The following is a 27177-nucleotide window of genomic DNA, read 5'->3' on the forward strand; positions in this document are numbered from 1 at the left end:
GTAATTTGCAGGCTGTAATTGAAAGCATAAAAGAGAGAGAAAGAAAAGGATGAGTATAGATTACATCACATCCACACATCCTTCTTTCACTCATACTTGCTCGTATATACAGATGGAAACTATTTCAACATCATTAGTGACTGTGAGCATTATGATCGCTGACATCACCCTGGACGCAGCCTCGTAGTTATTTTTGGATATCCTTTGTGAACAAATTGACACCACTCCCAACTTTCTGAAATAGTGTCTGATGATGTAAATTATGATGTACATGATGTTATTATTATATTTCCGAGCCAGCTAAACCTACACAATTAGGAGTCTCCTTCTTGTTTAGGGGAGCATTGAAACCTCCTTTTCGGGTCCGTCTACGCATCATCTTCTTCCTCTCTGCACCGATTGTGGCGATGAGACCACTACTCAAGCTTGTCCCATAAACACGTCAAGCACAAATTTTATGATGACATTCAAAGACGCAATGTCACCATCTCAATTAAGTCCTTAAGATACAAATGAGTCATTTCATTAGTCCCAGAATGAATTTGGCACACCATGGAAAACCAATAGATCACTACAGTAATTTTGTTCTTAAGGAAGTTATATCTCAGCGGTTGAATCTGAGAAGCTATTCTGCTAAATTGAACCTGTGAGGCTATTGAGCAGAGGAAGAGATTAGCATGCAAATGGCTCTCATAGATCATTTTTCTGAGCATAGGCTAATAGCTGGTGAATGATACTTATCAAGCTCCATAAGTGCTCCTTCCAATAAATACATAGTCCAGGTCATTTGTATTGGGATTCAAGTGTTGATGGATATGGGATTACCACTTAACCTTGGAGTAATTCCAAGACACCTCTTAAATCATCCAATACATTATCTTTCCCACAAAGGCTTGACCAGTCTTTAAGGATATCACTTCTTAATGCAAAATATGTTTTATGTGATAAATTAAACTGGAGGTGTTAGTGACCTATTAATCACAAATACATGTATGTGACAGGGCATCACTATCCTTTTATTTTCAAAAGGTTGTTCCTGTATGTATCTGTTATGTATAACAACGGTCCTGTGATTATTATTATGTTAACCTTTGGTGAGTTACAGCATTGCAGACAGGATATGAGACAATATGGAAACTTTATGTTGTCTGTTCAGGAGGCACAATGAATTAAATAATACACGAAACCAGCCTCTCTAACATGTTTAATCTTCCTCAAGTTAAGCGGGTTTGACTCTGCCTACTAACAAAGCAGGACACTGATATATGAAGGTTGATTATTATCATGTGCTTCTTGTTTGAGACCCGGCTCTCATTTCCCAACCAACACTTGACCCTGACCTTGCCTGCCGCAATTATATTTGAAGGGTTTCATTCCAAAACACTGTATTAAAAGAGTTTGGTGTCTTGCATGATCCTTCAGAAACATAATCACATTTTATGTGAATATTTTAAGCTGTACATGAATAGTTACTCACAGTTGACTTATGCAGGAGCTATTCTTCATTCAACTGTACAGTAGTATCGTAATACAATAATAACATGTACGTTGGAATAGTAAATGGTCGCTGTAATCAGTTATCCTCCATAATCCCCGTGAAGAGACCATAGTGTGACCAGGTGTTAGAGAGGGGAGACACATTTAACACTCCTTATTTTTATTCAAAGATGCATCTGATTACTAATTGTTCTTCTTGTGTTGCTACATCCCTTCCTTTCTGTATCCTTTTATCAAAGCTTACCCAGGAAACAAGGTCCAATAAAACACAAACAGGGATTTTATTTGACTGACTAGTCAAATCTAAGAGCCAACAGCAACGCTATTATCACTGTGAGGTTGTTCTTAGGACAGCAGTGTGTTTAGCAAAATGTCAAAATCATACGCTGACATGCTTACAATGACAATGCTAACTGATGTTTAGCATCATGCTTACCATGGTGATGTGGACATTTGACATGTTAGTATGCTAATGTTTGCAATTTGCCAAGGAGTATGGGAGTGTTTTTATTTCTGCGAGTATTTGGTAAAAAAAGACAACTTTTAGACAAAGAACAAATATGATCGATGATGGTTCCACATTAAAATGTGTTTGAATAATCAAGTAATGAAAATAAATATTTACATTATGGTCGGGTTAAAGGAAAACCTACGAAAGTTTAGCAAAGGTGCCTCAATTATAATATTGCATTCAATAGAGCTACATCAACAGTGCGTGTCAAAAGACTGAACGTTTGGAGGTCTTATTGTCTTGTTTAGATTTGGCTGAACTTGAAATGCATTTTTGCTCATAAGTACGACTATGGATTTGCACAAAAAGGCTGTGCATTCACTGGTTTAAACAGCAGTTCTTTTCTGTAATGTAAACAGTCTTCCCTCTCATGCAGACATTATGTTGTCACAGCATCATTGTGTGGAGGAGTCTCTGCTCTCCAGATCTGTTCACTCAGGGCTTCCTGACTCACGCTACACTGGAATGAAAGGCATGTATAGATGCTTGCTAAACATTTTAGTGAGAAGAATCAGACCTCCTCTGCACATATGCAAACACACACACACACACACACACACACACACACACACACACACACACACACACACACACACACACACACACACACACACACACACACACACACACACACACACACACACACACACACACACACACATTTTTAATGAAAAATGAAGAGGGCCAGACATCCCACGTGGTCAACCAGACACAGAAAGATGTGTCTGTTTGGTCAGTTCACTCATGTGAGAAAATATTCCAAACAACAGATAATAGGAAAAAGCAGCGGAAACTGAAGTGAAGCTGTAAACATGGCTTTGGAGGGATAGGGGTCCATCTGGACAAAGTGTGAATGTCCCTGTCAGTGTGTGGTCTGTTTCCAAGCTGATGTCCTTAGCTGCGGGGTTATGCTTGTGCACACAAAGAAAATAAGACTCTCTAAAGGGTTCTCATTAGGGAGATGTGGATCTGATTTGATTGATCTCTCTCAGTTCAAGAGCACCTTTCCACTCAGTCGTGAAACATTAATGCAGGACTATTCTGATAGTCTTTTTGAACTATATTTTACATATTATTTCAATAATCTTGTATCTTTTCAAATGTGAACTGCAGTCTCTATGATATATCTATCATGAATCAAAACATTTACAGTTGAGAAAACTGTACTATTACGAAAGTAAACGATCTAAAGAGTTAAAGAAGAAGATGTATACCAAAATAGACATATTTGAATTCAGAGTGGATAAAACTAAATGGCACCTTATTTTATTGTGTGAAACCCAGGGTGGCCTTATTTCATTATGTCTATGCTAGAAGACACAGAGCAGTTTATTGCTGCACCTTAAACTTTAGATTGTGTCTCTATAGTCCGCTCTCACATTCCCTGTTGTGTTAACAGAGTGCTGCAATAAGGAGATCACTTTTTCATTTTCTCTTTGGAAAGAATGCAGATACCAACTGGGAAGGGAATTGTGGGAAAATGGGCCCTGATCACTTAGAGGCTGATTGTTAAAGGCAGGCTCCAGGGCAGTGTCTTTATTTCTGTTCATCTCGAACAAGAAGACCAACCAGACTCACATGTCTGTTGTTTTAGCCCCTCTCAACGGGCACATGTCCACACCTCTCTCTTTTAATATATCAGATGGCAGTCAATTAATGTAACTGTGAGTGTGTGAGTCAAAGCTAACATTCAGCTGAAGAAGCCCCAAAAAGCCAAAGAGCTTTTAATACAACATACTGAAGGAAATAGATTGAACTTTTAACTGTTGTTTGTTTCCTCCGTATTTTAGCATAATCCATACTTCCTTTCTCAGATCTTTAAGATCGACAGCCCTAAATGAAATATGTCGTTGGCCTAAATCTTCATGTGACCTATTGTCCCACTCTTTTATTTTACAGTATTGTTCATTTTAAGCAATGGCTTTTGCAGAGTCTACATTTAGACACCAGGGCAGTCACAGGTTTTAAGGTCATGTATGTATATTTCATCTCAAATGTCAGAAGATATTAAGCAATGACTGGTTGTGAAAGCTCGTCCCACTCCCTTCCCTTCCTCTGTTGGTCATGACCCTCGACAACTCATCAGTCTTGTTTGAGTTACGTAAAAGCCTACTTTTTTACTTCTTTAGAACAACCATGTTTTGAAAAGTCTCCCCACTGCTTCATGTTTTTTATGTATCGCCTATATTTGATTTTTGTTTTGTAGCTGTTCATACCACTCTTTAGTTTAAAAAAATGCGTTTTTGCTGTTTGTTTTATCATTTTTGTTTAGAATCAGAATCAAGTTTATTGCAAGGTACGTTTACACATACAAGGAATTTGCTTTGGTATCTGGTTTAATGTCTATTTTAGTTCATTCATGTGAACCTTTTATGCTGTTGTCTTTGCCAGGACTCTACTCTAAAAGTGATTTTGAATCACAATAGGAATATTCCTGGTAACTTAAACAGGAAACATCTACCTGCCCAGTAGGGGGCGCTAAATGCTGTCTGAGATTTTATAACCACTCACCTATTTATATATTTATTTCAGTGCAACTTCAGCTTACAATGTTTTCCACGTGGACAAATGGTTTATTTCCAAATAAAATTAATCAATGCACTTTTCAACTACCAGTAACACAATAATAGTTTTGTATGACCCAGGTATAGGACATTTAGTGGATATAAACCAACAAATTGGGCTCCTTAATCAAAATGTGTGTGTAAATAGTGTGAACACTTAGGACAAGGAAACACACAGAAAGAAACCATTTTCAAGGAAAAAAAGATTTTACTGAAAAAAAACTATGGTCATTTTATAATTTTATAGCATATGATTGTATAAACATAAACATAGATGGACATCAATGAAAATCAGTTACATAATGTTTAAAATACATCTACTCCTCTTTTAGCAGGTGAGAGTAAAATGCTTTTAAGAGGTTAAAATCTTCACGTTTACAGTGAAAGGTTGACATACAGTGTTAAGTCATACAAGCTAAAATATAAACAAAGACAATTAGAAATCCATTTTAATTATGAATTAACATTTCATCCATTCAAATCTGAGGCTGACAACATCAGTGGTCCTGAATGAGCTGACATGCTTGCATAAATTCTACCAAGAAAATGACAAATGAGGTTTTCTGAATGATCTTACCGCACAGTACAAAGAAAAACTGCCCCCAACACATGACAAGTTGCTAGTAAAGGGTTGATTGCAAGTGCAGCGACTGAGTCTCTGAGCATCCAGCATCTTGGGGGGGGGGGGTTTGGTGGCTGGGAGGGGGTGTTGTTATTGGGGTTTGCAGTCAGAGCAGTCTCCCCATCGTCTCTGTGAGTGCTTTAGTGTAGTTAGTGGAGGAGGTATACATTACGGGGGTACAGTTCAGTGGTTGTCAGTAAGACTGGAGACAGTCCACAAACTCAAGGGAGGGGGGCTGGGGGGGGGGTGAGGGATCGGCTGACTGTCCGTGGCGAGCGATGCAGAGTTGATAGAGGAACTGGGAGGGCAGCAAGTGGTCACAGCCTGAAGTTACCCAAGAGATAACTAGTTTGGATGGTTAATATGGTTTGCCACTGTGGACGGGCCGACGAGTGATGAGGAAGACCTCCTCTCGAGAGAAGGGCTTTAAGAGTTCTTGGAGACCATCTTCATCGTGATGGTCTTCAGTTCTGAGTACTCTTTCAAGCCGCTTTCTCCCCTGAAAACAGAAGAAAAGTCACAATGACGCTCGTTTTGTTTAAACTATATCATGCTGACAGCAGCACTGAAATATAGTGTATACACTGCTAGAAAAATATTGCAATATGCTCTTAAAATAAGATGTATGGGATGTTAAGCAATTTTGGAAAGTAGGTTTTCAAAACACACAAGTCAGTATTAGTAATATTGTGGTTAATGTGTGTATATTCAGTGGGCAGGCAGTCAAAGTCATACTCACAATTCACGTCCATTGCCAGACATTTTATATCCTCCAAATGGACACTGTGTGCTCAGAGCGTTGAAGCAGTTTATCCTGGGAAATAAACAAAACATTGATCACTATTGTGCGTTTGACTTCTGTGGTTTGCTATCGTAATATTTTGTACCAAAATCTTAATGCCGTCTGATAATAAGTCTGATTTATTGTCATTTTTGTAGCTATTCATGAAACCTTCTGGATTAAACAACATAATTCCCTTATTGTTTAATAAACACAGCTGAGGGTTGTCAGGCTGAGTATTTGGTCATGTATTAGCTGCTTCAGCCTGGGAAGGGAAGAGTGAAGCTGAGGTAGATTGGAAGTTGTAAAATGTGGGGTTTGGTGAAGTTCATATTAATACCATTTTTTTTTAAGTAAACTGAGTAAATGTAACAAAGATGAATTAAAGTAATTGTTAAATGAGAAAATGGATTCTACTCTTATGTCTGTATAGTAGTTATGAAGCTACCCACCAGCAGCAGAAAGCTAAGCATAGACACAAACACTGGAAAGAGCTAGTGTGGCTCCATCCAAAGGCAACAAAAACATCAACACCTCCAATGCTCACTTATTAAAACATTATAAATCATTTTATGAAACTATATAAAACTGAAGTGTAGGAACAACATGTTGCGGTGCAAAAGTCATATCTATAAGGAAACGATTCCTGGTTGTCTACGGTCGATGCCAAAAGTCTCTACATTGTAAAGATTCGTCGCTGTGATCGGTATCAGAAGTGAGGCAATATTGTATAGAACAAGCAGGATGTCAAAGAAGAAAATATGGTAAGAAAAAGGTTTGCATCTTTCTCGAAGAACACAATCCTCAACAGAGGAAGAAAATTGGGTGATGATTGGGGCGGCATCAAGAATGAAGAACAAGGCAGAAAAATGTTTCCTCAGCATGCAGAGAAATGCAGTCAAGTATGACAAGTGGTGAGAAACTCTTGGCAGACGCTGTATGTTAGCTATAACTCTACTCCTACTCATAGCCATCTGCAGGTAATTACAAGAGAAACAAAACAGGTTTAGGTAAACTCAAGAACTAACATTTTATGACCATTTCATTTACACAAATTATAAAATTAGGGGTGTCAGTTTACATTTACAATGTACATTGTGCGTTGCTGTCTTGCCCTGGCACGTTGCTATTGGTATGTTTTTATCTCAAATGTCTGAGCTGAGGGAAAGAAGTGAAAAAAAGGAAGGAAAACATTTCTTTGTGGCCTGTGTAATGATAGTGCAGTGGCACATTGCCAGTTTACAGTTTATGGATGCCAGAGTCTGAAATGGTTGATACTTCCCACATGAAAAATATGACTGATTGCAGCTAAAGAAACACAGCAGATGAAACTCACCAGACAGTGCCAGCCTGCATGGCTGTGGAAATGGTCATGGCTTTGTTGATGTTGCTGGTGAATACAGCCGCAACCAAACCGTACTCCGTGTTGTTGGCTCTCTCGATCACTTCCTCGATTGTTTTGAACTTCATGATCTGCTGGACTGGGCCAAAAATCTGCCAAAAAAATATGAATTTGGTTAATTTATAAACCTTATTTCTATGTTTTAACTGTATATAGTGTATAACTGGTCACCTATACAGAGGTGTGAAGGTTAGGATTGTTTTTACAAACAATTGTCTTACACTTGAATTATATGATTTTTTTTAATCTGGTGGGAAGTAACATGCATACAGTTTAATCAAGAGCTGCACAAACTTGAGGTGGTTGTAGTTTACTTAATTATTTCAACATTATTATATAATGCTAATAGGGAATTACTGGATGGTTATACATTGATAAGATAGATGAAGTTACTACTAGATACAGATGATTCAATGTTTTATCGCATAGAATACTATACAAATTGTTTTAAGACATACTATACTAACTTTCTAGGACATTTTTATCACATACATTACTGTGACTTTTTTGAAATTTTATTTGAACCGTCTTAAATGTAGTGACGTAAAATGGGCAATTGCAGTTGAAATAGGGTAACTGGAATAGTAAAGTAAAGGCACATCAAAATTGTAATTGCAGTACAGCACTTGAGTCAATTAACTTAGTAATTTATACCCCTGAAAAATATGATTAATTATTATGAATGAATAAATAAACAATATAATAAAATTAGTATATTTTGCTGATAATATGTACTAGTAGTTTTACTTTTGTACAGTTGTTACTGCAGGTCATTGACTTGGAGGGAGGATTTCATATTCACACAGGTACATGCATTAGTTTTGCAGGAGATCCCTGTTCTTCATCACCGTACCTCCTCTCTGGCGATGCGCATGTCGTCCCTCACGTTAGAGAAAACAGTCGGCTCAATGAAGAACCCTTTCACGCCCAGAGCTTTGCCTCCGCACTCCATCTTGGCTCCTTCACTGATGCCGCTCTGGATGAACTCCAACACACGATTCTGCTGCTCCCGACTGATCTGTGGAGGTGGAGGACGGACGACATTATAAGAGAGGCCAGGACAGAGAAAAGGGAAGACACAGCTTTACAGTAGATCTGTTGACTTACCTGTGGACCCTGCTCAGTGGTGGGATCAAAGGGGCTGCCGACTGTCCTCCTCTTGGCTCTCTCCACACTCCTCCGGACAAATTCATCATAAATGGGCTCTTCCACATAGATGCGAGAGCCGGCCGTGCAGCACTGGCCTGCGTTGAAAAACACGCCCTGGTGGGCCTCTTCCACAGCCAAGTCCACTGGAGGAAAAGGGATTTTAGTTAATCAATAGCTACATGAAACAGTTTGTTCATTAATAATGCTACACCATGGGAAACGTTTATTTTACAGGTTAATAATTAAATAAGAATACTTAAGTCTTTTTCAAAGGTAAAGAACTTTAGGTTAACAGAAAGTGTAATCATCACATCTACATGTAAGACATCATTTTGTAAAAAGGAAAACGTGTGTAGTATAGTGTTACAACATTTCCCTTAATATTTATTGGAGCTATCCTGTGCAAATCTGATACCTGACACCTGAGAGACAGGACCCTGCTGTTGCGCACGAAGGGTTAACGGACCCCCGTGATTTATGGGTCTCGGCTGTAGCACCCGACTGAGTCAGGGTCCATTCTCCTGATTTACAGGCCTTAGGGAGCCCCTCTCACGGCTGCTGAAAGCATTTGAAAGCCTCGGCACCCCCAGTTTGGTGAGCCACTTAGAATTCATATGAAACCCATCCATCCACAGGTTTTCACAGCACTACAAAGCTTCTGAGCATTGTAAGACTCACAGTCCATGTGTGTTAATCCACAGACTGGAGGTCCTGAGAATGGGACACACGACTAAAAAAAACAGTGATAGTGAAGAACCACCAGCCGTGCCAAAAGTATGCGGACCCAGTTTTACTGAAAATACTGCATGACAAGTCAAAGTCCAGACTCTAAAATGTAAATGTTAGAAGTATTATATGGAAATGTTCTAAGTTTCCAAAAAATGTATAAAAACTGTATCTTTTTAAAGTATTACATTATTGTAGAATATGAATATTCAGTTTTTATCAGTAACACACACATGTAATCTTATAGTTTGTCTTATATCATATCATGTGTTACATATATTAAAAGTAGCTTGTGTGTTGTATAATTATTATAGTGGAGTAAAAAGAACAATTTTCCCCCTGAAATGTAGTGAAGTAGAGGTAGGAGTATCATAAAATATAAATACTCAAGTAAAGTAAAAGTGTGTCAAGACAGTACTGACGTACAATATTTGAGTGAACGTCCTTAGTTACGTTCTCCACCTGCGAACCACCTATTGAGGGTAAATGTATCTCTGAATAAAGCATAACTTAAAAACTTACAATCGGCATCTGCAAAGATGATGTTGGGGTTCTTTCCTCCCAGCTCCAGCGTCACTTTCTTCAGGTTGCTCTTCCCAGCTGCTTCTTGGATCAGCTTGCCGACCTGGTGAAGGAAACAGTTATTGGGTTTACTCACAGAAATGCAGGCCCGTGGCCAGATCAGTAAATCAGCTGGAGTCATTAAAAAGCTTAAAGAGGTTGGTTAGCTCCAAACAGGGAATGCTCCGGTAGGCCAACTGAAACATGAGTTCTGCAAACACACAGAATGAATATCTATTACAGGTTTTTGGAGACAGCAACAGGAAAATAAAATGCTGTTTCAGCCGGGAACAGCATCTGATTTCTAATGAAGGGCAGGAAGAAGCAACCACAAGGTGTGTGGGTGGGGACGTGACTATCTGAGGGTGGTTTCAAATGGGTCTGGTATGTCAATATGGAAGACCACAAGGGACTCGCTGTGGTTTCTCTTTATCTTCCTATCATCGCTATGTCTACTTAATACGACCTAAACAGAATGAAGAATAATAAATAAAGGTTCAAGAACAGCACAAGGTCACTAAAGGGAATTCCATATGTAAGTCATCTTATACATAACAGGGTTTTGTCAGTTTTAACTCTTTAACCGTAAATCATGTATACTTTTTATTTTTGGTGACCATTTTCAAAAGCATGCTCCAAGTTTATACATTAGTTTATATGGTTCCTGGGAGCCATTGATTTTCAATTTATTGGAATGAAAATAAATGAGCTGACTCTCAAAATGAGTATTACATGTCATTTGTTAGACGCTTTTATCCAAAGCGATAAATTCAGTACTGTGGACAATCCCCACAGGAGTAATTTGGGTGAAGTATCTTGCCCCGGGACACAACGACACGCTGACTGCAGTGGGACTCGAACTTGCTACCCCCTAATTCGAAGTCGAGCACTCTACCCACTGAGCCACAGCCACCCAGTATGAATGTGTTCCCTAACAATCAGTATGTGGCAGTAAAGGTGAATATCCTGAGGTTCAGTGTGATTAATAACACAACTCATTATTTGATCTTTATTCATCATATGTTGAGTTTTTCAAACTTTCTTTCATAATGATGTCATTTTTGTTTCAAATCAAGATATTTTTTTTCTAATGTCAAAATGTTTTCATGAGGCTCATGAGTAGAACTGCTTTAACTTCAATTCCTTTAGTGTTGTGAAATAATGTATCATCTCAAAAGATAACAACAAGCCTGAGAAACTTCACACACCCCCCCCTTTAAAACCCCTACACCCTAAACAAGTATTAATCTTCCTGTTACTCATACAGCCTGTTTTATTTTCCGAAAGAACTGACAAGATAAAGCGGAAAAATCCCCTCTCAGTTTTCAACAGAAAATAACCCCTTCTCCAGCTTGGAAAAAGACTCTCTCACTATCGTATCTAGTGTCTGACAGGCTTTAAGATACAGAAAAGCACAGACTATAAGAGAATCAAATGCAGTGCTGCGGCTGGTATAGAAAAACAAAAATACTTGGCTTGGTTTCAATGATTCTGATGCGTTTGGTCTGTCTTTGATGAGAATCACAAAGTGGCTGACTAAGGGAGGGTTAGCGTGTGTTTACTCAGGGGTAAAGGAAACACGCTGGGCTGCGAGACACTCCTCCATGTGCAGTCACAGCCACATGTGAGTCAGTACGAGGATGAGCTGTGGTCCTAAAATCCACCTGTAGCTTCACCACTACCAGTAAGAAGATGCGGTGGTGGTGAGTATCCCCCCCCCCCCACCCCACTGCAACCCTCTGCTACTAGAGCGTGGTGACTCACTGTCTGGGCATCGGCAGTCTCTTACAGCACTGGCTCATTCTCTCAGTAATTGACTCCAGATCACATGAAACAACAGGAAAACTAGTAAAAAAAAAAAGCGGAGCCACTCACAAAGGAAATGTTCAATCAAGACGAGATGATAAAACAAAGAAGATGTTTGTGTAAGAAGGTGCATTTATGTCAGTTCGCGTGCACACACTGATTGGGTGTGTCTGACTGTGTAAAGGGATTGGAATTAAAAAAAATGGTTTTATACTTTATACTGTGCTGGAAAATCCTAAAGACAGATACGAGACATACACAGGATAATATATTTTCCTCCTCATGCCGTCCAATTCTGATTCTGCTGTCTAATTCCTTACGTCCTTTTTTTGGCTCATCACATCATGTATATACCTGTGTGGGTTATTGAAGATTACTCAAAACACATAAACACACCGCCAGAGTCGAGGCAGGAATCTCCAGAAAACCACAAGGCTAATCCGAGCATTACATAAACCTGGCTCATTTATCAAAGATACATAAGAAGTACATGCTCACATCACAACGTAAATTCTACCAGAGGGGCTAGCTTGCAGTTTGGAATAACAGATGTTTATAAATGATCTGCAGTAAAATAATCTGCTGTCACTCTGGCTGCTCTCTCTGGCCTGAGGAATGCATTCAGACCGCAACACCTCTGAGCTCTCAACACCTAACATGGTCTGTCCTTGATGATTAAGCTTTCCATTAACTGCTCCCCTGTTCTGCAGAGATACAATGATTTATCCGGATAGTAAGTTAAATGGAAGGTGCGTTAATACTGCAGAGACAGCGAGGGAAACAGAAGAGCGGCAGTGTTTTCACAGAGATGTGTTTGTATACTCTCAACGGCGCAAATATGTGCATGTGTGCGAGATAAAATCAAAGCCCCCCGTCATGAGTAGTAATGACAGGGCGCACAGTTAATGTAAAACCCCATTTGTTTGTCATTTAAACTTCAATGCATGCACACAACATACTCTAATTACCCGGCCTGTTCTTATGGTCTGCACATGTTGGTCACTGTGTCACTTGTGACAGAACTAAGCAATAGGCAGCTGTTGTTGTAAGCCACGTTATTAGAGAAAGCGTACCTTGGTTGATCCTGTGAAAGCCACTTTGTCTATGCCCATGTGCGAAGAAATCGCAGCTCCTGCCGTTGGCCCGAATCCTGGCAAAATATTGATGACTCCCGGTGGAAACCCGGCCTGTCAAAACAATATGAGAGGAAACAAGCTTTAGCGGAGATGACAGCAAAGCCAAGCAAAACTGCAGGCTGGTGTGGGGGAATCCGGACGCAACCCAGGGTCTGACCAGCTGAGAACGGAGAGAACATCAAAAAGAAGAAGGCGACAGACAGATAGTCTCCAGAAAGAGACGAGGCCAGAGAGGGCAGGGGGGGAGAGCGGGAGGATGTAGACACTGATATATTTACAGAGTGATTAAGTTTTAATACATAAACATGTTATGATACTTTGTTCCTATCCTTTACATAAGCATGTGTACATCTGGAACTTGAAAGGAACTCACTTCCTCTGTTGCTTTCAATAGTGATGACGTTATGGTTCAACTCCATACATCAATAAGTCTTATTACATGTTGGCTTGACTGCTTGACTTAGCTGTACTCTAAATGCAGCTCTGTTGTGTTTTAATCTCTGCTTTGTCTTCCATTGGTCTCTGGAAATGTGTTAGCACTGATATTCAACCTCCTATTGACTTTGAAGGTTGCTGATTGCAAATGTATTTTTAATTTAAAGAATTGAGGTACCGTAGCTTTAATTTTTGATCACATAAAAATTCAAAAGCACGTCAGTACCTACAACATTAAGTGAACACTGTTCTCTATTAGCACATTCAGTCTGTGACTGGTTTAAAGTTTTCAGGAAAAAATACCTATACATGCACTACTATCCAATATCGTGGTAGGGTCTGAATTACTTAAGTTTAAGACTGGCACGGACGTTTATTCCCAATCAGCCACTTGTAATATTTGGTTTTAACAGTAAGACATAAATGAAGCTAAATAGCTCAGCAGCCAACTATTTGTAATAGTAATACAATTCTGGTTGTTTTGGTATATTTCTCAGCAACTATAAAAACTGTTCATAGTCACACATTTGTCTACTATCTTGAGCAACCAGAGCACTGTTTCTTTAAAGACATGTTGGGTTTTAAAGTGCAATTTGTTCATGTTGAAAGGTCCACAAACAAATATAATGGCTTTTATGTTATTGGAAGAGCACCAAATCTTTCTACATTCTAAATAAAACGCTACAAAAGGGTGATAAACGTTTGTTTGTTTTTTTATTTAGATTGACTTTAACTATAGCAAGCGTATTGTTTGGTGCTAATCTCAGGCTGAAAATTAGGATTACAGACTCTGGAAAAATGGGCCAGAAAAACCAGTGACAGTTTGTCAAACATCTGTTCTTTATCGCCCTGTGGTTATGTTAATGACGGATTATCCAAATAAAGTGTTGGCCAGATTCACAGTGAACACTGTGTACTTGGCGAACTGAAGCCGTTAACTGATTCTGATATTGGGAGTATTAACATAAGACTGGCCAAAAGAAATTTGGCAGGCTGCCTCATAAACATGTGTGGTTGGATTCTGTCATTTACCTCTTTGACGAGAGCTGCCATGTAGAGGCAGGTGAGCGGTGTCTGCTCAGCAGGTTTCAGGACAACAGTGTTTCCACATGCGATAGCTGGACCCAGCTTCCATGCTGTCATCATCAGAGGGAAGTTCCACTGTGAGGCACACACACACAAACACACACATTTTGAAAAAAGACATCATGCATCTGACTGACACACTGGGTGGTCACAAGTCAAGCTCAATAACTCATCGCTCTTTAGTCACTTACTCTCATTTTCACTCTGTCTAAACATAGTCAAGTGAGAAAATGTTCTCGGCACTTGTACAGTATTTTCTCTTCCCACAGTATTCTGAGAAAGCCGGGAAATTGCAACACATGTGCAATAGACCCATATCACAGTACAAAACACAGGCCTGTGTTATTTCTGCTTTACACAGGAGCCCATGGGGCTCAACGCAGAACCACACGCTTTCTGCACTCTTGCACAATCAACAGTGTCTCTTTCTCCTTGATCTTTCCTCTCTTTTCTCACAGTTCTTCTCCTCAAACACAGTTTGTTAAATCCCTTAGCTCACTCTTCTGCTTCTCACTTCTCGTTCTCTATTCACCAAACTCACTGGCACCGTCATTTTGGGGGCTTACCACAGGATTTACACGAATAAACAGTGTCTGTCAGGGAATTACTGGGAAATGAAAATTGAAATTCAACGAATAGGGCAGAGTAACAACCAACGACAGCTCTTTTAAACTCAGCCAATTCATTGTTGTATGTTTTTTTGTTCAAGACTTTATGTCCATTTGTCTCAATCATGCTCGTCACTCGTAGGAAGGGTTATACTCACAGGGATAATTTGTCCACAAACTCCAATGGGCTCATATCTGGTAAATGATATATACTCTCCATCTGTGCAGGAACACACGTGCAGCACACACACACACACACACACACACACACACACACACACACACACACACACACACACACACACACACACACACACACACACACACACACACACACACACACCACACACACACACACACACACACACACACACACACACACACACACACACACACACACACACACACACACACACACACACACACACACACACACACACACACACACACACACACACACACACACACACACACACACAAAACAGAGAGCAGGGTTATTCATTTATAGCTTTAGTAGTTTAAAGCTTGTAATTGCCTGAAAGACATGAAAAATGTCACCACCTGATACCCCCGGTGTTGTTGACTCAACATGTTAATTTGTAAATGAATCCACACGCAACATTCCTGGTTGCTTTATCCCAGTGAGAGATTACATTTCGTTTGGAGCCTCCTACAGTACAGGCATGTGTGTAACCGTTTTAGGTCATAGAGATGGGTGTTATGCTGGAAATGTTTGCTCATTCCTCTTGCATTACCAAAGTAAAAGGAGGTACTTACTGAGGGTGTGCCATGCGTGTTCATATTCAACAAAAACAATTGATATTGAGAAATTTATAGAAATGTATTAAAACAGTCGTCAGCTGAAACATTGACTCATGTTGCATTTGGACTTGAATGACCGATGGCAGATGACAAGCCGGATAAGCATTTTCAATGGGATGCAGTGGGAGTATGACAATGGACACAAAACTGCAGCACATGGTCTCATATGTCAACCTTTTTTTCCGTCATACCAAAGTGGATGTTGGGTCTTTCAATACTGTTATTGTTTGGAGAATGAAACTATAAACCTATTAGACATGAGGTTTTCTGGAGGAGCTCAAGTATCTGCCAGGTTTGTTTGAAAGTATGACTCCTGCGAGATGACTTATATTTCAATTTGGAACAAGAAATGTAAACTATACCAAACTGTGTAGCCAAAGGTGCTCTACATAATGTCACTCCCTATTCATTTCACACTGTCTGTGATACAGATTTAACACGATAATCTCAGCAAGACAGATAGATGTAATGGGGTTGTTGATGGGAAAAATCCTGCACTTCATCCCAACTGTTGAACAAACACATTAACGGACAGCCTAACATCATAGAGACTACAGGAATACCCTTGTTTATTTCCACTAGAGCAATAAAGCTTTGACCAAAGCCCTGGCAAAATGCTCACCGAGGTTGGTTTGGCAGCAGTGTACAAGAGAAGCTTTGAGAGGGACAATAAGGTGGTATCAGGAGGTTTCCCATGTCCTCTCTCTTATTCTATTTTCCTTTTTTGTACTTCCTGTTGAAACAGACAGCCAACTTTTCCCTCTAGCAACCCCCAAACTCAACTGAGGCGACACTGGAGGCAGCCTCAACAGGACAATAAATGTTAGTGTTAGGAGTAATCCTCAATTTGATGTCTTACTTTGCTGAGTATAAGTGTGCTTCTCCTACAAAACCTTTCTTTTATTCAACCAAGTGTGTTGTAGGTTTGGTACATCGAGTGAAGGTAAAACAAATAAATTGCAATTCATTTGATTACTGATTCATTGTCATTTTTAATGGCATAAATAACAGAAAACCTTGGAAGATACGAAGATTTCCTGTGCTTTCTCCTACCACCACTCTCCCTAAACAACAGTCTGCCGTCTGTCCATGTCACTAAAACTATGCCGTCTTAATCAAAGAAGGATCTTACCCATTGGAATAGAAGTGCCGTGGATCTTGTCTGCGTATCCAGCATAGTATCTCAGTGTCTTTATGGTTCCCTGGAGGTCCACAAACAGGGTGGGCAGGAAAGGCTTCCCACTGTTCAGTGACTCAATAGTCTGAAGAGAGGGGGAGAGGGAGACGTTTGAGAAATATGTGATATAACCTTGTGATCCTCACATAATTCCATACTGTTCCAGTCTTTACACTCTCCCGCGGGTGAAATGTGACACTAAGATAACACTTAACTACAAATACAGCCCCTTAGTAACAGTTATATGTTCCCTTTAAGGCAAAGTAAGTTTATCAGTATTTTTAAACACAGCGGCAGCTCAAAGTGCTTTGCAGAAGGTATAAAATGAAATAATCAGGCAAAGGAGTAATGGTTATACTACAGTTACAGAGATGTTATAAATGATTACATTAATAGGGCAGCAATCAAGAAGATAAGACGCCATTTGTTAATAATTGTTATCCATGTGGGAAATAACTCTTCTAAACTGAAAAAAAGTTATTAACAATAATTGACTCATGCCAGTATAACTTACTGCTAGATAGACACTGTCTCTCTCCACCAGGTCGGCCAGTTTGGCCAGCAGCCGCCCTCTCTCAGACGCATCCATCCTCCGCCACACGGAGCCCAAAGAGGAGGCGAGGCGCGCCGCCTGCACCGCTTTATCAACATCCGCCTAAAAAGACAAGACACATCATTATCAACCAGATCCAATAAACAAGTGTCTTTGACATTTTTCATGCCAGTTGCACGCTGAGTTTTTCAACTTTTTATTTTCTCATAAAAGATTGATTCATGTTGATCTTAAAGCAACTAATAAACCTGCATTTAAAGAACTAAAAGCAATATTTAAGCCTCTTGTAAGAAGAATAACTGAAACCCAGTTTTATTGTCCAACTATCCAGCTGTAGAAAGTACATCATATGCCCAAGCATAGTATACCAAATACATTTTTTATTGTTGTTTACTTCGTCTTCACTACATTTTTTAGGGAAACTCTAGTAAATGTGTTCACTTTTCAGATAAAAATCAGTTTATAAAACATAATGATACTAATCATGATCCAATGTTATAATATTGTAATACTGACAGTGGCCATTCCGAATTAATTTTTGATAAATTAAGTCCATATTGTGGCACACATTTTAAAATGCAGGATTTCTTGACCCAAAGTATATATATATATTATAGTGTGTTATTGATAATCATGTTTTCTAGGTGAAAAACAGACAAAAGACGCCGTGTTGTAGAGTATTTACCTTGTCGGCTTCCTGGACCTCACAGATCTGCTCTCCAGTAGCCGGGTTATAGGCCGGAAAGACCTTTCCACTAACAGAGTTGTGCCACTCATTGTTGATGAAAATCTGCAAAGAGAAAATGCATGTTTAGTTTTCCTATTTTCGTAAAGCGATGCAATAAAGAATCTATACGTAAAGTCAGGGTCGAAAATCCCTTTGTATGAATTTGATGCAAAAAGCCCAATTCATTTTCAAAACCTATTACAAATAAACAATTTAAACTAATTATATGTATGTAAATATATAATTGCACATATATTCAAACAAGTTTAAGAGGGATATAATAACTTCCCTTTGTATTTATATTCTAAATATTTATGTTAAGTTAAGTAATCACTTCATCACATGCTTGTAGTTGAGGCTGTGAAAGACAAACTGCCCTCTTCGGGCTCTTGTGTAAGGGATATGGGAGAATCTGGAAATCTGGACAGAGATTCCTGCCTGTCCAGCATTGCTCTCTGGGGAGTGCTCCACCATCCAGACAAAGGGGTGGGGTGGGGGTGCAGATAAATCCCTATCAGACACCAGACCCCCACCCACCAACCCACCCCCAAGCACACAGACACACGTTTCACAACATCGCTGCTCGTTTACGAGATCATAAAACACGTGCCGCGCTTGGTTTCTGTGATGCGTTAAAGCAAGTCTTCCGTTAAACAACCGCCTTGGATTCCAAACAGGACATAGTTGACATCTATTAAGACGGAGAAGTAAAATAAATGTTTACACAGTCACAAAGCTGGGAATTATGTCAGAAAAAAATACAACACACCCTTTATAAGCTGATGAAAAGTTGAACAAAATGCAAGTGTGATTTGAAATGTGCAAATATATATTTTTGAAAGTTCTCGTTGACGTGTTTAGATCTATTAGGCGGACTCCTCACACACTGTTTTTAATGGCTGTCAGTCTGCCTGATAGATAGAGTGCCAGGAGAACATCTGCTGGCACATATCCCTCTGTGTATACATATGCTCTTACCGTCCTTCTACTTTAGAAGAGTTTGGATGCACCGAGAGCAAACCTGAGATCATGGTTCAAGTATCCCACTGGCCTAAGCCTCCCTAAACTCTCCAACATGTTTACCTCAATAAACGGTGGGCTTTAAGCACTATTTAATTGGCTATAAACTATTACCCGTGTTTACTTTCAGGTTGGTATAAAATGCCAGGGAGCCTGAAAACTGTTGGAGTTGCAGCACACACATCACTCTGCCTCCCTCCTCCTCCTCATTCCCACGGCTCGCAGGCTCATAATGTGGCCTCTGCGTATGAATAACTCACATGCAGACGTTTAAGGTGTTCAGTATCTGTGTGTACCACCCCACAGAACCATACGTTATACACTCATTCCTCTACGTTTCCTTTGTACTGGTCACACACACCATCCCCCACACACCTTTACCCACGCACGCACACACGCACAAAAAGATAGACAGGGCCAGAGAGGCTTCTCTCTCCAGTGTTCTCAGGCGCCTCCATCAGAGGCCACCTTTAATCTGACGCTCATTAAGAGCACTTCATAAAATTGTCAGTAACGATAAGGAGCAGAGGGCCAGCTACAAAAACAGAAAGTCCTGTAGAGCACTGAATTAGTTTTTAAATTTATAGGGGCCACTGAAGTGGGGCGCCCTAAATCAGAGGAGCCCCCTGACAGCCTCAACAGTCCAAGCAAGAATGCAGACCATGGGTAGCTTTATGCATGGCGTAACCCCTCTCACAAGACGCTGCTAAAGGAGAACGGATGAAGCACGAGAACAGTGGAGCAGGCCGCCACCTAAATCACAGCGAGAAAAGGACAACTGTCAGCCGCCGTTTGGCTCGGCCCTCTCTCTGGGCTCGGACTGGTGTTACACTTTTGTCTCGTTCCATTGAGAGACTTGATTAAGATGACAGGGCCGAGACGTAAATCAACTCTCAAGGTTTCTTAAAATTGCTTTTAGGATCATTTGGACGACGGGCAAGAACACAAGAATGAAAAAGGCAAGTGCAAGGGTGAACATTTTCAAATGACAAATCGTGTTTCCCATTCCCTGCGGGGTCGTTACTATCCTTCCACAAGATGGTTTTATGTTTATAAAAACTACCAGACTGCAGATGACAACATTTTCAAAACAAACTATTTCACTTTCAGCAGCATTCAGTTATTATGCTCCAAATATCTGGAACAAACTCCCAGAAACCTGCAGGTCCGCTGCAACTCTTACTACTTTTAAATCCAGGCTGAAGACTTTTCTTTTTGCCGCTGCTTTTAATTGAACTATTCACATCTTAAACTGCACTGTAACTTTTAACTTTTATCCATGTATTTTTTCTTTTAATGTTTATTTTATTATCTTTTCTTTTTAATGACTGATTTTAAATGCCATTTTCATAATGTCTTCCATTTTTGTAAAGCACTTTGAATTGCCTTGTGTTGAAAGGTGCTATATAAATAAACTTGCCTTGCCTTGCCTTGCCTTGCCTTTCTCTCAATTAATCCTTGGTACAACTTTTAAAGCAAACATTTTTAACATTTTGTGCTACTACATTAATTAAGAAATGCTTTAACGCAGTCAGAGCTGTGATCTGTGATGCCTGACGCATAATGAGGAGGCCTGATGTGGATTAGAGCTAAGCAGCAAGCATATAGGTCAAGACTTTCTCCATGGGCCACAGGGCAGCTGCAAACATTTAGCAACTCCCAGGCTTTTCTGAAAAACCTGTCAATCACATCATCCAGAGAGAGCCTGGCCATGGAGATAATGAAAAGATGAGACATGATGAACACAAACACGTTTCAACGTTTCTTTTGCTCATTAAGTTGGCCATTTGGTGCAGGTGTCTTAACCATCGTCATCCGTTACAAAACGTTTTAAACAGTTAAAATAAAAATGCAATATTCTTCACTTTGCACCAAGTAAAATGTGAATTGCTCTTTATATTTTCCATGTTAACAACACTTTGCAAGATTATTTTTGTGATAATAATTCTTTTTTTTTTAGAAGTAAGCTGTAATGGGAAGTAAGAAATGCCAAAATACTTTCTGCAGCCAACAAAACATCTGTTTGGCTTCCCTGTTCTTCTCACAGCTCAGACGCTAACGGCTGAAAGAACATTACATGAAACTCATTTCTTGTCTAAAAGTAAGATCGGTGGGGGCAAGAGATGGGGTTAGTTTAGCGTTTAAACAGGGGTTTTATATATAAATGTGTGTTTATACACAACAAGCCAAGAATCCACAGCCAGACGCACCCAGGCCGGGCACCTGCAACGCTCGTCTGCGCAGGAAGTTTCATATCCTCCCCTATCACAGGACCTCCATTTCCTCTTTGGATGGGTTTCAAAAGTCTTAGAATTACTACTGTTACAAGTGATTGGAGAGCATGTGAAAGTGAAGACCAGCTGGTGTTTTCTGCTCCTACTCCTCTCCACATGTGTGACACCATGGAGCCTTCATGTTTTTCATTCACACACCCTCAGACAATGCCAGCCGGCGCTCCTGGGTTTGGCGAGGGCGACCTCGCTGTCACTGACTGGCAAACGTCTTTGTATCGTCAATGTATGTGGGCATGTGGTTAAAGTTGTTCATTCTGATTCAGAAGTTATGTGAGAAAAACACTCATTTGACATAAGGTTGTAATTACAAAAACAACTTCTTATTCACTGTTTCGGTTGCTTTAAGCAGGCAGAGAGACTTTGCACATCACCACAGTATCAGACAGTTCATATGAAATACTTTTTTAAGGCTTATATAAATCATAATTGTTGTAATTTTTCTGACAACACATAACATAGAGGACTTTTGTTTTACATATAAATGCATTGCTTTTGACAACATTGCTCGGCAGATTCTTATCCAACTAGAAGGCCACTTTGAGAGCGCAGACCTCTGCCAGGGCCATGCCTTATGTCACAATGGTAATATGAAAAACATTGTTGTTTCTGCCTTGTGATTAAGATTGACTTTAATTGAACGGGTTATTTCTTGGCCCATGTTTCATCCTCCCAACAAGCTATATGAAAATCGGGCCACTATCTTTTCTGTAATACTGATAACAGATACACAAAAAAACCTCTTGTTGGTGCTATTAAACTGCTTTCTTAAGTCAACAGTTAGTTAAGTATATACCCAATGAGCATATGTTAACCCCAAAACTTACATTTTCAAATATCAAAAGCGAAGTAAAAGCCTGAAAACGTCTCCACGCTTCACACAAATATATAAACTTTCAGACTTAATATACATTTATTTTAAAAATGCATCAGAACTTGATCTACAATTTTGACTAAGTGTTTAAAAAGTTAAAAGACAAACAATAAAATTGACCTCTCCTCTCACTACTGGTGTTATTTCTTTCCTTGGAACATCTGAGGTTTGATGGGTTTCCTGTGTACTTAACCGTTCTCTAATTCTTGGGTCAAGGAGAAGAACAGTAGTTTTACTCGTGGGATCAGTGGACAAAGAGGAAGTCATTTTTAAAGAAATGTGACGCTTTTCCACAGACAAATAAACATCTAGAAAAGCACTTCTGTGTCTGCTATGTGTCGTGTTTGCTGGAGAAAGAGCCTATAGGCCAACAGATTTAGGAAGTCAAGTGTTTTTCAGAATGACACTGTAAGGATTTACACGTCCCTTTTCAAGAGAGCCGCACACTGAAGGTATGGGAAGTTAACAGGGTAACCTCGCTGTCACTGCTCTTCCTTAAACAGTGATTAAGAGACAGGGGACATGATGTTGACGTCTCTGCTAAGATGATAATTTACACTCGCTACACAAGTAGGCATTTCACACCAATGGACATATTAATGGCGGTGCACACTTACCCTGTCACAATCAAAGAGATGTGTTTTAGAGAGTATGTGGCCATGTGTGTGCGAACAGGGAGATTGTGTAAGCAAAGGCAGAGGAGGAGGGGGAGAGTTCTCGCTGTGCTCGTTGTGATAAATCATTTAGTTGCACAGTATCCCCTAACTTTGGCTCTGTTTGATCTTGATCGCAGTAAGATGGTGGTTTTGAAGTGAAAAACTCCAGAACTGCAGGTCAGCTCTGGCGAGGCAGGGCCACTAACCCACACAGTGAGACAGAGTCATAATTTACACCCCGCTGGACAGCACCTAGCATCGGGGAGCCCCAAGCCTCCATCTGTGCTATCTCAATCAGTGACAGATTGATGGAGCCTCTTATTCATCCAAACTGAGTGGATGTCTATGCGTAGACTGCTTTACAAATACTCGGCAGACAGGCTCTGCAAAGGTTCCTATGGTGTAAGTGCACTAATGCCACCATGAGCAAAGCAACCAAGACAATTTACAACTGCTGATTAGTTTAGGAGATGTGTAACAAAGAAAATGAACAAGGCTGATTTTAGATCCTACAATCTGGTCCGCTTGGTTAATCTTTATATTTGTAAGACTATTACCTATGTAGTTACACCAGCTCAAAACACGTAAAAAAATATAGATTTTTGTATACGGCTAAAGGGCAATCCTTTTTTTGTTAAAGTTTAACATTCACTTTGGTGGAGGGGTTTATATTGTGATGGCACTTCACAAACAAACATTTTACAGACTGATCCTTCAAAGAGAAAGCATCAGAGTTATTTGCATTCCTGTTAAGTGTATGGTTTAACAACTCATCATCGCCGAACGGTGTGAAAAACCACAAAGGCCAGAAGCATCACCCACTGAAAAGAGCAGGAAAGGTTTCTCTGTTTGCTTTAAATATTCATCAAATAAAACTCTTCTCTCCCTCTACCACAAGCGGAAAACATCAATAAATAGCTATCATGGCTCTCTTATTTATGACTTCCTTCGTGGTCCTATCAACCTTTAAACTGTTTCTGTCTTGTAACCCAGCTGTTGGAGCCTTCTAGCGATAGACATGTGGGGGTAGGGGACGGGACAACCAAAAGAGAGCTTTCCTTCTCAAGCTCTCAGCTACAAAAGAGAGGGCGTAAGAACCTCACAATGAAGCGTAAGAGGATATCAATAGACTGATAACAGAACTCCAATCATATATAGATGCACACAAAATTGCAGATAGCTTTGCTGATAATATCAATGTGGCGCTGACCATGAGAAGTTTATGACTCGGTGAAGAGGACAAGGGGCAAACCTTGACTGCAATCACTTTTTGTATAACATGCTTATGTTATAGAAGCAAACCTGTTAAGTAATGATACTGTATCAGCCATTTCTCTATCTCCAGGATTGATAACATGTAATCATTGCATTGCAAAAGAAACCTTTTTTTATACATTTCCTTTTCATGTGATTAAGGGGAAAGTCTAATACTGCCTTTATGTTACAGAAAAGTGTAATATATAAGTGTAAAACAGTATCTGAGAATAAAATCTGTCCCTCAGCTTGCCGCTCCATCCACTCGCCCTGCAGGCCAGTGAACGGCGCTGCTTGTTTCCCCTGCAGTCAGTGGGGTGGAGAACAGGAACAGGGTGTGAGGAGAGCCCACGCCAGGGGTTCCCATAAATCAGGGCCCTTCTGCCCCCAATGTCCACCAAACCAACAGGGACTGGATGATCCAAATTCCTGGGGGTTAATTCACCAAGTCGCTCCCTAAATATCCTCCTGTACACCGTTGTTTGCGAGGTCTTTAACTAACACTCTGCACTGTGAGGGAATGGAAAGCTTACAACACGACAGAGCCTATACAACATATACTGTCCTCTTTACAGTGAAGCAGCAGCGTGACCTTTGCACATAAAACACAGAGGTATGTGTTAACACCGAGCAATTATAGCACTGACTGAACTTACATCACGCTATCATTAATATGACCTTTAATCTCCGTAATCATAAAAACACTTGTTCTGCAGATAGAAGACCCTTTGAGTGGCAACAAAACTGCAGCAGGCTACATCCTGGCTACTAAGGCTGGTGACCTCAAACCAAAGAAAATCGCAGTCAACATTTTATCAGAAGATCTTAAAATAATGACTAAAACTTACTTCAAAGTGTACCAATATGCACATAGGAAAAAAAACGAACAAGGCATTTCAGAGATGTTATAAAACATGAGAGCTATTTTTAACATGTGTGTAACTGGCTCAAGATTTGTGGTGGCTCAAGACTTAAATTCCAAGCATAAAAGCCAAAATACTTCACAAAGAAAATAAGAGACTGTGATTTACTGATTAAGGATTCCTTAAAAAATGTAATAGTATATGTAGTGCTATGTTTTATTATGGTAACAAAATGTGGAAGCACTTAACTACGAATCAAGAACTTACAGTATCCTCACCAGATGTTTTAATCAAATCTCTCTGAAAGCATTTATTTTTGTCGTATCTGCAACATGATTTGTTCCATGACTCAAATGAAGTTCTTTGTTTAACTCAAGCTTCTTTCTCCAGCTGTTTCTGCATCCCCTTTCTCCCACCCACACACCGTAACACAATCCTGCTCTGATAACACATTTGTTGTTTGATAATCTGTACTTTTAAATAGTTTTTTTTTCTCCACTAAACAAACTTGCTGTCACTAAATAATGAGAAAATGACTGCCTTAATGACTGCAATCCTTTGGACTTGAATAACATGTGTGTTGTGTCATTGAAAGAAAAGACTTCAAGGCATAAATAAGAGGTCCTATCTTGTTTTTAAGCCAGCTCAGCCTTTTCCAATGATAACTAAAAAAATTATGAGCAATTAAAGATTACTCAGATTAATTTGAATAAAAAACAAAACACTATTGAAGTAATCATAGTAGAAAAATTGAAGGAAAGATTGAGATGTTTTTTTGAAGATGATATTTTGTTAACATTTTCCAATATTACATTTTCTTGTACAAGTATCAATCTTTTAAATACTTTTTTTGTATGTCCCCTTATTAGACGATTTCAAATCAAAAACACATGTTATAATCTTGCTCTCCAGGCTGTAACCTAATTGGATGTTTGTATGTATCTTAAGATGCAATGTAAAATAAAACAAACAAATATATTGATAGAAAATCTAATTATTCACATCGTTAGAAATATTTAAAAACTCTAACTATACTTCTAAACTATGTCACACCCTTATTTGCACGTATACTAAAGAAATACTGGCTCAAATAATTTGCAACATAAATTATCAGCGTTTATCCCATGCAGGTTTATGCAGTGATTTAATTTAGAAAATGACACTATTATATATTTAATTCAACATTGATTATAAAACGTCTTATGTCCGTTGTTGTTACGTTTAAATGATCGTATCTGGGGGTTATTGGTTTATACATTAAAAATCTGCACTGAGCACGTGTACGCAGAAGAAAGTAAAAGTAGGAATCACTAAATTTATCAGAAAGTTTAGTCCGGATAAGTTGTCTCAGCTGCAGCTCCGAGTGAGCTTCTCTAGCTGATATTAAAACTTTAGCTGCTGACACACACAAACTGCAGTTTAAAAGAAGTTTGGGTTGAAGAAACACACATGATCAAATAAGTGCGAGCAGAGGACACGGAGTCGTTACGCGCAAAGAGAGAGGGTCGGCGGCGGCGGAGCAGAAACAGACCTTGGTGTACTTGATCTCCGGGTTGGGCACCGGGGAGGGCATCAGATGGAGGGATGCCATGAGAGCAGCGGGGTCGCTCTTCACCTCTCCGGGGATCTCGATCTTACTGGAAGTCATCTCGGCTGTGTCTCTAGTCGTCTGCCTGCTGAGCCTCTCGGGGTTTTTTTCTAAAGATTTCTGATTAAGACTTTGGGTTTCTTCCTGGGTTTATAGCCAGGTGTCAGCCGCGGTTCATTTTGATTGGGCGAAGAAAAGGGCTGTCCTTCTGAAAATGAAATTCATACATTTACATAAACGACCTCAACCATGCGTGTTAAGGAGGAGAAACACACCCACCCCACCCACCTCACACTCCCGGTACACTCGGTTTACACTGCTTCTACCCAACAACAGACGCTTTTACGCAGTAATTGATAGTTTTACAACTAAACAAAGAAGAAAAAAAACAAATTTCCATGACTTATTAAGAGTTTAGATTGGGAGATCATGTAAATCACAGGTATAATGATACTTAAACTAAGGCTT

At 39.6% G+C, this 27177-nt stretch overlaps 1 protein-coding gene across 1 annotated transcript; it reads right to left on the reverse strand.

Annotated features, from left to right (window-relative positions):
- Positions 1-4760: 4760 nt before the first annotated feature.
- aldh1a2 (aldehyde dehydrogenase 1 family, member A2) lies at positions 4761-26874 on the reverse strand. The gene is made up of 13 exons (XM_034117057.1): positions 26653-26874; positions 18122-18226; positions 17398-17538; positions 16839-16968; positions 15043-15104; positions 14223-14351; positions 12693-12806; positions 9775-9877; positions 8485-8669; positions 8231-8395; positions 7312-7469; positions 5934-6008; positions 4761-5693 (listed from the first exon to the last, which is right to left on the reverse strand). The coding sequence occupies exons 1-13, from the start codon at positions 26767-26769 to the stop codon at positions 5621-5623; spliced, it is 1557 nt and encodes a 518-aa protein (XP_033972948.1). The 5' UTR covers positions 26770-26874; the 3' UTR covers positions 4761-5620.
- Positions 26875-27177: the final 303 nt, after the last annotated feature.

This window comes from Trematomus bernacchii, unplaced genomic scaffold (genome assembly GCF_902827165.1).
Source record: "Trematomus bernacchii unplaced genomic scaffold, fTreBer1.1, whole genome shotgun sequence".
Taxonomy (NCBI): Eukaryota; Metazoa; Chordata; class Actinopteri; order Perciformes; family Nototheniidae; genus Trematomus; species Trematomus bernacchii.

Coding starts and splice junctions, on each gene's coding strand:
- aldh1a2 (XM_034117057.1), bottom strand. CDS start 26,769: ATGACTTCCAGTAAGATCGAGATCCCCGGAGAGGTGAAGAGCGACCCC. Junction 16,969..17,397: donor GAGACAGTGTCTATCTAGCA/GTAAGTTATACT, acceptor CCCTCTCTTCAG/ACTATTGAGTCACTGAACAG. Junction 14,352..15,042: donor TTTGTGGACAAATTATCCCT/GTGAGTATAACC, acceptor TGTGCCTCACAG/TGGAACTTCCCTCTGATGAT.